Source organism: Mytilus galloprovincialis, chromosome 2 (assembly GCF_965363235.1).
Source record: "Mytilus galloprovincialis chromosome 2, xbMytGall1.hap1.1, whole genome shotgun sequence".
Classification (NCBI taxonomy): Eukaryota; Metazoa; Mollusca; class Bivalvia; order Mytilida; family Mytilidae; genus Mytilus; species Mytilus galloprovincialis.
Window position 1 is genome coordinate 114927390 of NC_134839.1, and position 12713 is coordinate 114940102.

At 35.8% G+C, this 12713-nt stretch overlaps 1 protein-coding gene across 1 annotated transcript; it reads right to left on the bottom strand.

Moving 5' to 3' along the window:
• Positions 1-4411: 4411 nt before the first annotated feature.
• LOC143065504 (uncharacterized) lies at positions 4412-9692 on the bottom strand. The gene is made up of 4 exons (XM_076239109.1): positions 9620-9692; positions 9025-9102; positions 7484-7609; positions 4412-6370 (listed from the first exon to the last, which is right to left on the bottom strand). Exons 2-4 carry the CDS (start codon positions 9077-9079, stop codon positions 4575-4577), a joined length of 1977 nt encoding a protein of 658 aa, XP_076095224.1. The 5' UTR covers positions 9080-9102; positions 9620-9692; the 3' UTR covers positions 4412-4574.
• Positions 9693-12713: the final 3021 nt, after the last annotated feature.

The window sequence follows — 12713 nt, forward strand, 5'->3', positions numbered from 1 at the left end:
GTATTTTACAGCATTCTTAATTCGTAGGGACTATTGTACAGGTTTGATAAAAGAAAAAAAAACATGGTTCGATCAAATTTTGGGATATACAAAAAAGAAATAAGCTACGAATGAGACTTCCGTTAATACACTCATTGCCATGGTATGACACTACCTCAAAACTTTATAAAAAACTTCCGTATTTAAAACAATTAAGAATTTCGTAAATTAGCATTACCATTTCTTAGCAGCTGTTAGTCTGTAGAAGATTTGTAAATTGTGGTGTGCAGATAATTGCTATTTCCTTGATAGACGGAATCTGCTTATCATGCCTATGAATAAGCTATTTAACAAAAGGTTCCCAGTGCTAAAGTAGACGTCATGACTTGTAAAGTTTTACGACATTATCACGACTTGGTTGACATTTTGGAAAATCCGTCATTAGACGACCACAGATATATCCCAATAGTTGTTTTCCAAATCTTGCCCAATTTTCCTCGATTGTGTCAGCATCAAATGAGACTTATTACCACATTTATACTATACATTGAACAACATGATGTGTGCTACTAGTGAAGCAGGATCTGTCTACCCTTAAGAGCACCTGTAATCACTCCTAGTTTTTGATTATGTTTCGGTTGCTATAGTTTTATATGTAGTGATTTGTGGACTATTATTGACGGTCTAACATTCTTTCGATACCTATGTTTTGAAGATCATGTTTACTCTCATAGTTTATAGAGTATTAACACTTAATCCATTGGATGGTTACTGAAAGACAATTAAGTTTTATAGAAATGATTCATTTAATCATTGTTATTGGTTTTCAACTAGCTTTCAGCATGTGCGAGTTCTCATATCTGGACTTTATCTGTGGTGTTTTTTTTTGTGTTTTTTTTTTGGTGCTTTATATCAAACCTCTTTAATTGATTTTTATAGATAGTTTTAATGTTGTGATGTTATATTCTTGCCCCAGGACTGGGGTATGATCGAGCGCCCATTTTCTAAGTTTTTTATAAGTTGTCTGTCGTCCTTCCTTTTTTGCCATAGGTTGTCAGGTTTTCTTCGACCTATTAGTTTTGAATGTCCCTTTGATATCTTCCAACTCTTGTATCAAAATAGGGACAAGGTTCGCTTGCCAATTCGCGTTTCAGAATCAAATGCATCCTGGGTAATATTTTCAAACGCGTACACCAAAACGTTATGATTGGCTAATAACGTACTAAACAATAGAAATTCAACCAATGGCGTAACGTAATTTTCATTTTGGTGTACGAACAATGAGATTACCCATAACCCTTTAGATTCCGAAAAGGTGCATTGGCGAGGATGTAAGCAATTAAAGGTCACCGTACGACCATCCACAAAATGAAGAAGCTCATATTGTCTTGCATAGCTATAAAACCTCCCAACTGCACCAACATGGCCCTATGTGAAACAATTCGAAAGCGGAAAGTAACCGATTTCTGATTAAAGACATTAAGATAACCACGGAATAAAAGGCTCATAATTCGTTTGATGTGTTTGTGCTTTTGATTTTGCCATTTGACAAAGGACGTTCTGTTTTGAATTTTCGTCGGAGTTCAGTATTTTTGTGCTTTTACTTTTTTTTTTTAACTCAACAGATTTTCTGTATTGGGATTTGAGCTATTAAACGATTTTCAATAGATTTGTTTATCTTATTACCAAAAAGTATGAGGATCAATACATCAAACTTGAACTATTCACACTTGTGTAAGTTTATCAGATACCGCGTGTCTCATACTAGATAAATATAGATTCATACATCAGTGGATTACCGAATTTATCCAATCGAGAAAGTTACTAGTAAGTAAAAAATTTATACAATGTGTTCAGAAAGGGTTAAATTTCTAAAGAATTAGAGACATCTTGTTCTCTGAGACTCAAGTACAAACCAGTAAACATCCTGTTATAGTTGAGAGTTATTAATAACAGTGCACGATGTATTGTGACAGGAGGGGGCAACTGTTATGCTGTTATGGGGCAATTTAATTCTTTGTTATCTGTTATTCTGAAAATATATTTGTTGTTAGCTGTTATTGTCTTATTCATTGTTAGCTGTTATTGGACTATTAGGTTTTTTGTTTTCTGTTATTGTGATAATATATTTGCTGTTAACTGTTATTGAAAATTGGAATGTTAGCAATTTTTTTTGACAGCCCATATTCGGCAGAAATTGAAGATTATTGGACATTGGGGTCTACCACTAGTAATATGGTGGGCCCGTATTCGGTGAAGGATTTCATTAATATATACCCATAACAGATCAACACATAAACATATTAATATCAGTGAGATCCAGGACAATTCCAGTATATCTTATGATTATCCTTTGTAATAAAATCCATTTTTTTATGAACATGTAGCTTGCTGTTCGGTGTGAGCCAAGGCTCCGTGTTGAAGGCTGTTTTTTTTTACATACAATGGTTTACTTTTATAAATTGTTACTTGGATGGAGAGTTGTCTCATTGGCACTCTTACCACATCTTCCTATATCTATGTATTTAGAATTGATGTTTTTGTATGGAGATAATGTTCCTTGTCTCCCGTACGTACATATTAAATTCGAGCATTTCTTAATACGACAAAAAGGAAAATATATGGCCAGGGATATCTGATGAGGATCTCAATTAAGAACTACATGTAGGTCTTAACTACCAGTTAACATTTTATATAATAAAGTACACAGACTCAGATGTGTGATTATTTTCAAAGCAGAACCAAATACATTGTACAATGAAAGTTCAAACCATGTACTGGGTTCCGAAGCTGCACATACATCATTACAAACAAAGATTTATTTCGTCTTTAAGCCATTTTTCCACTACTAAACTATGTATTCTACTTACTAGTACACTTGGTACACTCAAAAACCTGATAATAAGTTGTTCAAATAAGGCCTTTGAAAATAGTGGAATAATTGGAGTGTCAAAATTATTTTGAAGTACTTGATAAATTGCATGCTTATAATTTGTGCTTTTGATTTTTCTACCCTATATACCACTGTGTCTCGTAGTCTTATTAAGAAAAAAATCACACACCTTATGCATTGAACGTGCATATAAAAAAGAATCAGAATGCAAATATATATATATTCAAACTCTTTCAGGTCATTTTTTAGTAATAACAAACAAAAGAACTATGTCAATTGGACCTGCTTTGATACCATAACTGCCCATAAATTTTTATTAGATATCATTTTTGTCTGCTATGGAGTTTACGTATATTGTCAAGCTATCAGAATTCCAACTTGGGGACTAACTGTGCACCACTTATTGCGGACCTGTTTCTGTATTGTAGTGAGTTACAATTAATGAAAAAATTCAGCAACGGAAGGGATTGTGCTTGATTTTCATATGATGGAGACATAATCTTTCAATCAGTCCTGGACCTGACTTATTTTAATATTTCATTTACTGTTATCTGTTTTTGTCCATTTTAATTCCTTATTATTGTTATAAGCCAAATCAATTTGCTGTTATGCTGTTATTGGGACCTCCCTCTGACAGGTAGATGGTATACGTTGCAGCTGTTTTTCTCGGCCGTGAAGGATGATAAGTTTACTTAGTATGCAGTCACGTCAATGTGTTTTCTCGTCATAAAACATCATGTACTGTGTTACAACCATAAACAAAGTCGACGAAGAAAGATATCGCGGGTCCGTGACTGAATTAAAGTATATAACTATGCCTAAGCCTTATTTTAGTAATTGGTATTGTCATCTGATAAAGTCATGTCGATTATAAGATACACAGTTTTCTCTGCTTTCAAATCTTTCTGTTTGAACCCGTCGACCTGGAACTTATCAATTATTGGAAATATTAATTATTTGGAAAACAAAAGGTCTAGGCTATCCAGGAATGGGGTATTTTTTAATCAACAGCATTGTCCTATATTAGTTATCTTAGAAAGTCTTGCTGATTGCTGAATAAAGCTACAATAGGGAACAATTTGACAATTATTGAATTTAGTAGTGTCCGCCCTTTGATTATGACCCGTGTATATAGCAAAATCCTAAATACACCGTTTGGTGGTGCGCCTGTCAAATGCGGAACGTACAGATAAGGTAATAGCTAACAGGTGAATATACTATTGGTATCGGTATCGGATTAGACCCGGAACTTGTTAATTACTGGCAATATTAATTATGTGGAAAACAAAAGGGTCTAGAGTGGTGTAATTTTTAATCTACACCATTGTCCTATATTAGTTATATATAGAGTTGAATTCTTTGATTTGTCGTTTTTACCCGATGACGGCTGACAAATTGGACCTCGTAATTTTAGTATTATAGATGTATTTGACCTTCAAAACGATGACCGTTTCATCAAAACAATTACTACCTATTCTATAGATATGTGGTGTGTTCTTGAAATCAATATAATTCTTAGATGAATTTAAAAACAAAAACTTTTAAGAAACACACACGATTTAATAACAACTAGGACAACGCAGCAGCTTAACATATATACATGATAACAATTATCACCAGTGTCTCAACAATAAAAAAGATGATCTCTCAAAATGGATTTAAATGTGCCCAAAATGTCTCAATATATTTATGATTTGTCAAATTAAAAATTATCTTTTTTACATTCTTCATCATCATCCTCCTTATTACAATCTTTTCCACTGCTTCCGCTTCCTCCACTGCCTCCGCTTCCACCACTACCGCCACCTCCTGATCCACCACCTCCTGATCCACCGCCACCACTTCCTCCACCACCGCCTCCGGATCCACCTCCTACACCGGCACTAGCGCTAGCAATTGCTACTGCAGCGGCATTTCTTAAGTCGTCATTACCAGAGGTCAACATCCATGCAAGTCCTTGGTTTCCACCAGCCAAAGCTAATGCATAAGCAGATGCAACAGCTTCTGCGTCAGCTCCTGCCATTGCAGCAGCAGCGGCGGCAGCGGCAGCTGAAGCTGCTCCACCTCCACTTCCTCCTGCAGAAGCGGCGGCAGCAGCGGCTGCTGCTGCTGCTGCAGATCCTCCATTTCCACCCCATCCACCACCACCTGCAGCTGCAGCTGCAGCGGCGGCAGCGGCTGCTGCAGAACCACCAGCTCCACCCCATCCACCACCTCCTGCAGCGGCTGCGGCAGCGGCGGCAGCAGCTGCTGCGGATCCACCAGCTCCATTCCATCCACCATATCCACCATTATTTGCAGCGGCAGCGGCGGCGGCGGCAGCTGCTGCTGCTGCTGCACCAGAACCTGCACCATAACCACCAAGGAATTTTCCACCATATCCACCTCCACCTCCGGATGAAGCAGCGGCTGCAGCGGCTGCAGCAGCAGAACTACCACCACGTCCACCTTTTCGTCCACCTCCAGCTCCAGCTCCAGCGGCTGCTCCTGCTGCTGCAGATCCTCTACCTCCCCATCCACTTCTACGTCCACCTGCACCTCCAGCTGCTGCTGCTGCAGCGGCTGCAGCTGCGGCAGAAGAACCTCCAGAACCTCCTAGCCAATTCAACCATCCAGCACCTCCACCTCCGCCTGAAGCTGCTGCTGCGGCTGCAGCGGCTGCTGCGGCTGCTGCTCCTCCAGCTCCTGATCCAGCTCCAGCTCCAGCACCAGCTCCAGCTCCTGCTCCTGCTCCAGCTCCAGCACTTGCACTTGCACTGGCCAATGCACTGACCAATTGTGATCCAAGATTTACTAATACTGAGAGAAGTCCTTTGAGATCATCATCATCATCATCACCTCCGTCACTACTATCACTGCTTCCACCACTACTGTCCGAGCCATCACTTCCGTTACTATCTCTTGAGCCATTGCTATCGGAACTATCATCACTGCTGTCAGAACTGTCTGAACTGTCTGAACTGTCTGAACTTTCGGAACTTTCTGAACTCACATCTACTTCAACTGCAGCTTCGGCATCAGCACCAGCTCCAGCACCTGCACCTGCAGCGGCAGCAGCGGCAGCAGCGGCTGCACCAGCTCCTGCTCCTGCACCAGCTCCAGCTCCTGCACCAGCAGCAGCGGCAGCACTAGCACCAGCTCCAGCTCCAGCTCCACCACCCCATGACCATCCCCAGCCACCTTCATCACTTGAATCACTTGAATCGCTACTACCACCACCGCCTCCTCCACCACCACCACGGCCGCCTCTACCACCGCCTCCACCTCCAAGGCCGCCTAAACCTACAAGACCGCCTAAACCAAGAAGGCCTCCAGCACCAGCTCCTGCACCGGCACCAGCACCAGCACCGGCACCACCGGCACCGGCAGCAGCAGCAGCAGAGGCACTAGCACTGGCGCCAGCACCACCTCCTAGCAACCATCCGAGTCCGTAACTGTCCTCTCCGAATAAATAATCATAATAGTCTTCCCAGTACTCTTCTACATCCTCGCTAGCAGCTGAAATGTAAATGGTAAGAATGAAATCACCGCCATAAAAGTATCAAAGATGTCATAGCCGGAAGATATAACAGATTGATTGGTTCAGATAGAGCAGAAAAAGATGAAATCATCATGTCCGGAAAATAGGACAGATTAATTGGTTGTTGGTTGAGACAGAACAGAAAATTCAAAGGTATAATAGCCGGTAGATAGAACAGAAAAGTCAGAAATCATTACTGCATCAGAGTGAGACAAATAAACAGGTACCAGTCATTAAATAATAAATAATTCATTTATTATTGCTATTTCTTGTGAACTTGAAAAATCGATTTGAAAATAAGGCGTTGTAGTGATTGTCCAGTTAACACAAACAAAAAAAAACCCAACTTCTAACTGTGAACAAATATGAAAATAAGGATTTTGACATACAGTTGTACATATAGTTCACTACCCACCAGAGACGAAAGAACGAGAGTCTAATCTACTAGTATATTTATATTGCATTATACGGTTTTCAACCATAAGAAAATCCCTTTCATTTATGGTAGCAAGAAAAACTGTGAATTGATTTAAAATAGAAAAACGACGGCCAGAAAACTGCAACAGAACAAGATAAAAACTAAATGACATATAGACATGGACGATAACCACTACAAAAATTTGATTGGGGATAAATATGTTTGTGCGCGCTCTACCCTACGTTATTCTAAAACTGTAGGTGAACAGCAAAACGAATAAAAAAAAAATATGTGAAAAAGGGTCTAGCTCATCAGATCGGCACTAAGCAACAATGAAAACCAAATAAAGATAAAAACAAAATAGAAAAAGAAAAAGAAAAACTGTACTTATCTAAGATACTTATATGTACAAGTGTGTTCAATTCTATGTAGACATCGAGTACAGCACACAAATCTATTAACTACAAAACAGAGCTGCCAAATTATCCTTTAACATACAGAAAATAACTAAACCCTCAATAGAGAAACAGAAGTAAACAAATTCAAATGCCTCATGAAAGGGTCAGATAAAATTTCTTTAAGAATAATGAATACATTAAAAAAAAATATTAATGAATTTCACTTCAAAAATATATACAAATATGTTGACTGGAATATATATAGATATACTCACTAGAATAACAACAACAACGTCCTTTGTTCCATACAAGTCCTACATTACACGAAAATGTTTGCCATCCTACTCCTTTTACGAGCGAAAGAAATTGTCCAGGGTTACTTGCTGGTTTGAATGCACATCCTACAAAGAAATATACATGAAGTCACGGAAATGTTTATACAATAAAATGTTACAATTTGTTTAAACGACATAAGGCTCAGTGTTCAAGACCGTGCCTGGACCTATAATGATTTACTTTGATAAATTGTGACTTGGATGGAGAGTTGTCACATTGGCACTCATACCACAACTTTCTATATCTATAAAATATAGTTCAGAATAAACTGTTGACAGAGATACAAATCGCGGTTTTATGTAATATTGAAAGTCTAATGCAAATGTTGATATTAAAATAGCAGAATTTAAAGATGTAAACTATGTAAATCATTAAAAGCCAATGTACCATGACTGAGGGGCGGGGTAAAATATTTCCATGGAAATAAGATGTTCACGTACTCATACATCTGCATACCAAGTATCTTTGACCTAACACTAGTGGTTCCCCATACATAAATATAAACTAAGTGTCAAAGTCAATAAACCATTATTTACGTGACGAGGCCAAATCATCTTTATGACTCTCCACTATAAATAACTCTTTTTTTTTCAAAAGAATAGTCCCAAGTTCTTCCCAGCATTAAGTATTAGTGCAATAGAATTAACCTTAATGAACTTTATTGAACAATTTAAATTTTGGTCAATTTCTCAACTGTAGAATGCATTATGTTGACTAAAACACTTATCTTTTGGTCAATTTCTCAACTGTAGAATGCATTATGTTGACTAAAACACTGTTCTCAATACCTTTAGGCATACGAATCAAATTTATGGAAGTTTAATGTTCATTGTTTAGTAGAAGAAGAAGGAATCTGTAGCCTTCCAAATTTTCAGTGTTACTCATTCCTTATGTAGTTAACCAATTTTATTTCAACAGATTTTGTAATCTAACTTATAAGTTTATTAATAGGCAAAACTGACTGAACGGAAAAGCAATAGACCATATAAAAAAGAAGATGTGGTATGATTGCCAATGAGACAACTATCCACAAAAGACCAAAATGACACAGACATTAACAACTATAGGTCACCGTACGGCCACCGACAATGTAAAACAATTCAAACGAGAAAACCAACGGCCTTAATTATGTAAAAACAAAAATGAACGAAAAACAAATATGTAACACATAAAAAAACGACAACCACTGAATTACAGGCTCCTGACTTGGGACAGGCACATACAAAATAATGTGGTGGGGTTAAACATGTTAACGGGATCCCAACCCTCCCATACCCTGGGTCAGGGGTATAACAGTACAACATAAGAACGAACAATAAAAATCAGTTGAAAAAGGCTTTCTATAAAAATAAGTAGATCTGGTATGATTCCAAACGCCTGACTACGGATTTCCCCGATGGGTTTACAGGAAAGGCGTACCTAACGTGCGTACCCTAACGGTGTTTTAATAAAAGGTGTTATATATATCAATAGTACTCACCAGCGAAAGTTTGTGTTACGAAGCAGAGAAGGGCAACTAAAATAAGCTGCCTCATTTTGAATAAACCCAGGTGGTGCTCTGAAATGAAAAAAGTATTTTTTCCAGTACAAGAAAAAAATTCAAACAGAAAACTAAAAACAAAAACAAAAAAAAAAAAAAACATTAAGTATGAGCACTTGACGTTTAAATACTTATAATTCAAATCTCAAATTACATTTAGAACTTTATAAATACACAAAGCTTAAATTATTTTTTTTCAATCCAAAAATAAAAAAAATGATAATGATAAATACGGAACATTAATAACGATTATGTTAAAGATAAATATGAAACATTAATAACGATACTCTGGTGAATTCTATTTTATGGATTAATTTTTCTTGTTATTCATTATCATGAAAATTACTGAAGTTGATTTTAATTATTTGCTTTTTGATATTTTTCATCGATTTGAAAAATAAATCAAGTTCACAGCAATATACTACACATAAACAATTGATTGGAATAATACAATTAAGGAAAAGTTTTTGGTTATGCATTCAGATGAAATATAAAGATATAAAATAGTTCTATAGAATTGGATTGCCTTACTTACTGTGTGATAATATGGAGAGCACACCCGCTGTTTAAGTTTCGTAATGATATGAAAAAACCGATTGCGTCTTTATATATGGGTTCATCAGTATTCCACACGTATAATGCCCTCTGTTGGTAGAATGAATTAAGCTAATATTGCATTCTAAATGTAAATAGGCGTTGTACAATGAAATCCTTTGACAGATACCTTGTTTGTTAAGTGTCAGCATTCTGACCGACATGAGCCGTCATCGTGCTCACGATCGTTGTTAAGTATGTATTAAACACATGCTTTTATGATTATATACTTCATTTATCTTTTTTAATTACAAAATTAAATTACCAACATTTTCATGATGGTTCTAACTTATAATTTTATAATAACGAACTTAATTCAAATCTAATCTTTGAAAGTCATATCATTTCAATCTGACATTTCAGAGATACATTGTAATAGTAAGCACCATTCTATCACTCATCGAGGATTGAGACGGGACGTAAAAAAATACAAGTAATAGCGATTCCGTTTGTAATCTTGAAATAAAGATGCAGAATATTTAAAGATCAAATTAATTGCATATTATTTATAATTGAAACTTGATAACTTCAGTATTGGGAGGGGTTTGTGGAAAGGTAACAATTATCTTTTGGATGAGGTTACAAGTCAAACTAAAGAACAATATGGTTGTCTTGAATATAGCAGATAAAATCATTTTTTTTTTAGATTCTAGTGATATCGGGATACAATTAGTGATTAGTTAATTTTGAAATCAGTATCACTTGAAATAGTGGGGAAACAATATTCACAGAATTGACTGTTGCAATTAAAAAAAATGAAAAATGAGAAAATCCCTTCATTTTCTTACACATTTGTGTTATGTGCTGCAATTTTAGGAATACGTCTTACAAAAAAAGAACGAAAATAGTAATTGTTTTGCTTTAAAGATTCGGATTTTTTATATCAAAATATGCTGATTGATGACTCCCGATTTGTTTAAGATGGTTCACCTATCTTAAAAGAGGTGCATCTATTAGCGTTGTAGAATTATGTGCTGAATGGTCGGGTCTCAAGATTAATTTAGAAAAAAATCCCGAAAGGTAACAAGGATTAAAAAAATGAAATAGAGCCAAGATACAATGTATGGCAATTGGGGTGTCAACAGATTTACGCTCCGGAGTATTAAATATTTGGTGGATAAACAAGAAATGGAAACACTTAATTGTGGACCCAAACTTAAAAAATTGAGAGAACAATACATAATTTGTCATCAATATATTTTAACATTATCAATCCTTAGATTACTTAACCAATTCAGTAAAAACATATTTCCTTTATTTTGGATGGTAAACCTGGCAAAATTAAAATAAAAGAAAATCAATTTCTCAAATTAATGAATTGGGTGGACTTAACATGTTGAAGGTCAAGAAACAGTAAATGGACTAGGTCACAGATTTCCGTAAAATTTTGCTCTTTGAACTACAACTGAAAATCGTAATAATAATGCATTTATTTCATTTATCAATTGAAATTTAACGGATTTAATTCTTTCAAAATGGATGGACATTTGAAAGCACAAAATCGGCCAAAAGCCTTCTAGATTTTGTCTTTAAATCATCAAATCTCTCATTCTACCGGGTACTCCTTAGATTTTTCTTGAAAAACTATATGTTGTTGATACATAAATTTCCGTTTTAATTGTACAAAATTAAGATAGGGTCACCGACTTCGTTTAACGGTATACATCATTCACAGTCGTATTCCTAAGAAAATAAGTATCCAGCGTCGAAATAATCGTAACGTAAATAGTTATCAATGGTACCAGGAGTATAATTTAGTACGCCAGACGCGCTTTCCGTCTACATAAGACTCATCATTGATCGTAATCGCGTTACGGTCCGTAAAACGTTGATTTTTGACGATTTTCATTACCAACAAGGTAACAAATTGATTAATAGACACAAGAGGAAGTCGGTGACCATTTGATTATTTTATTTCATTAAAACAGAAATGTATGTGTCAACAACATATAGTTTTTTAAGAAAAGTCTATGGAGTAGAATTGGAGATTTGATGTTTTTAATCCACATTTTAGAAGATTTTTCTCCGATTGTATATGCTATCTATTCAATTATTCACTCATATTGAAAAAAAATCAATCTGTAATTTTTCAGATAATAAAAGAGATAAATGCATTTTTTTTTCGATTTTCATTTGTAGTTCAACGAGTTGTATGCACAATTTTAGAAAAAATCTGCGACATTGCCTATTTACTGTTCCTTTACCTTAAAACAATATACCATAAACGGATAATTATTGTAAATTACGAACTAATTCTGAATAAAAACAAATCGAATGAATTATTCTATGAAAGTCAAAGAACTCCTGTAAACAAATCCTTTTTGCGGGTCGTTTTAATGGCTTGGACAGAACTCCAAACTAAAGTAGCTGTTTAGAACGGATATGATTTTACCACATCTAATATTTAAAACTTGTTGTTCAGTGATTGTCGTTTGTTGATGTGGTTAATAAATATTTATTGATTCTCGTTTTTTATATAAACTAGACTGTTGGTTTTTTCCTGTTTGAATTGTGTTACACTAGACATTTTTGGGGCCTTTATAGCTTGGTGATCGTTGTGAGCCAAGACTCTGTGTTGAAGGCCGTATTTTGACCTGTAATAGTTTACCTTTTAGATATTGTGACTTGGATGGAGAGTTGTCTTATCGGCATTCTTCCATACATTTAATGAACTGACTGGAATTTAAAGTAGAGGCTCTATAGAGCATGTGTCGCTCACCTGCATATTTAACATTGGCCACTTTTTAGTAAAAAAAAAAAACACCATCAAGGTGGAATAACGAAGTGTTAACTGATAATTTGGTCATGTCAGCATATTTGAGATCTTATCCAGCTGCTGATTTTTCATGTTTAAAGTTTATATTTATCTTCAACAGTTTCATAAGATGATATGCGAAAAAGTCAAACTAACGTTATAAATGTCAATAAGGGGCAATAACTCAAACAATGAATTACAAAAATCAAAGCACTGTAAGCGTTGAATGCAGTTAACCAAAAACCAAGGCAACCGTAATAATGAAAACTGTGGCAATGTT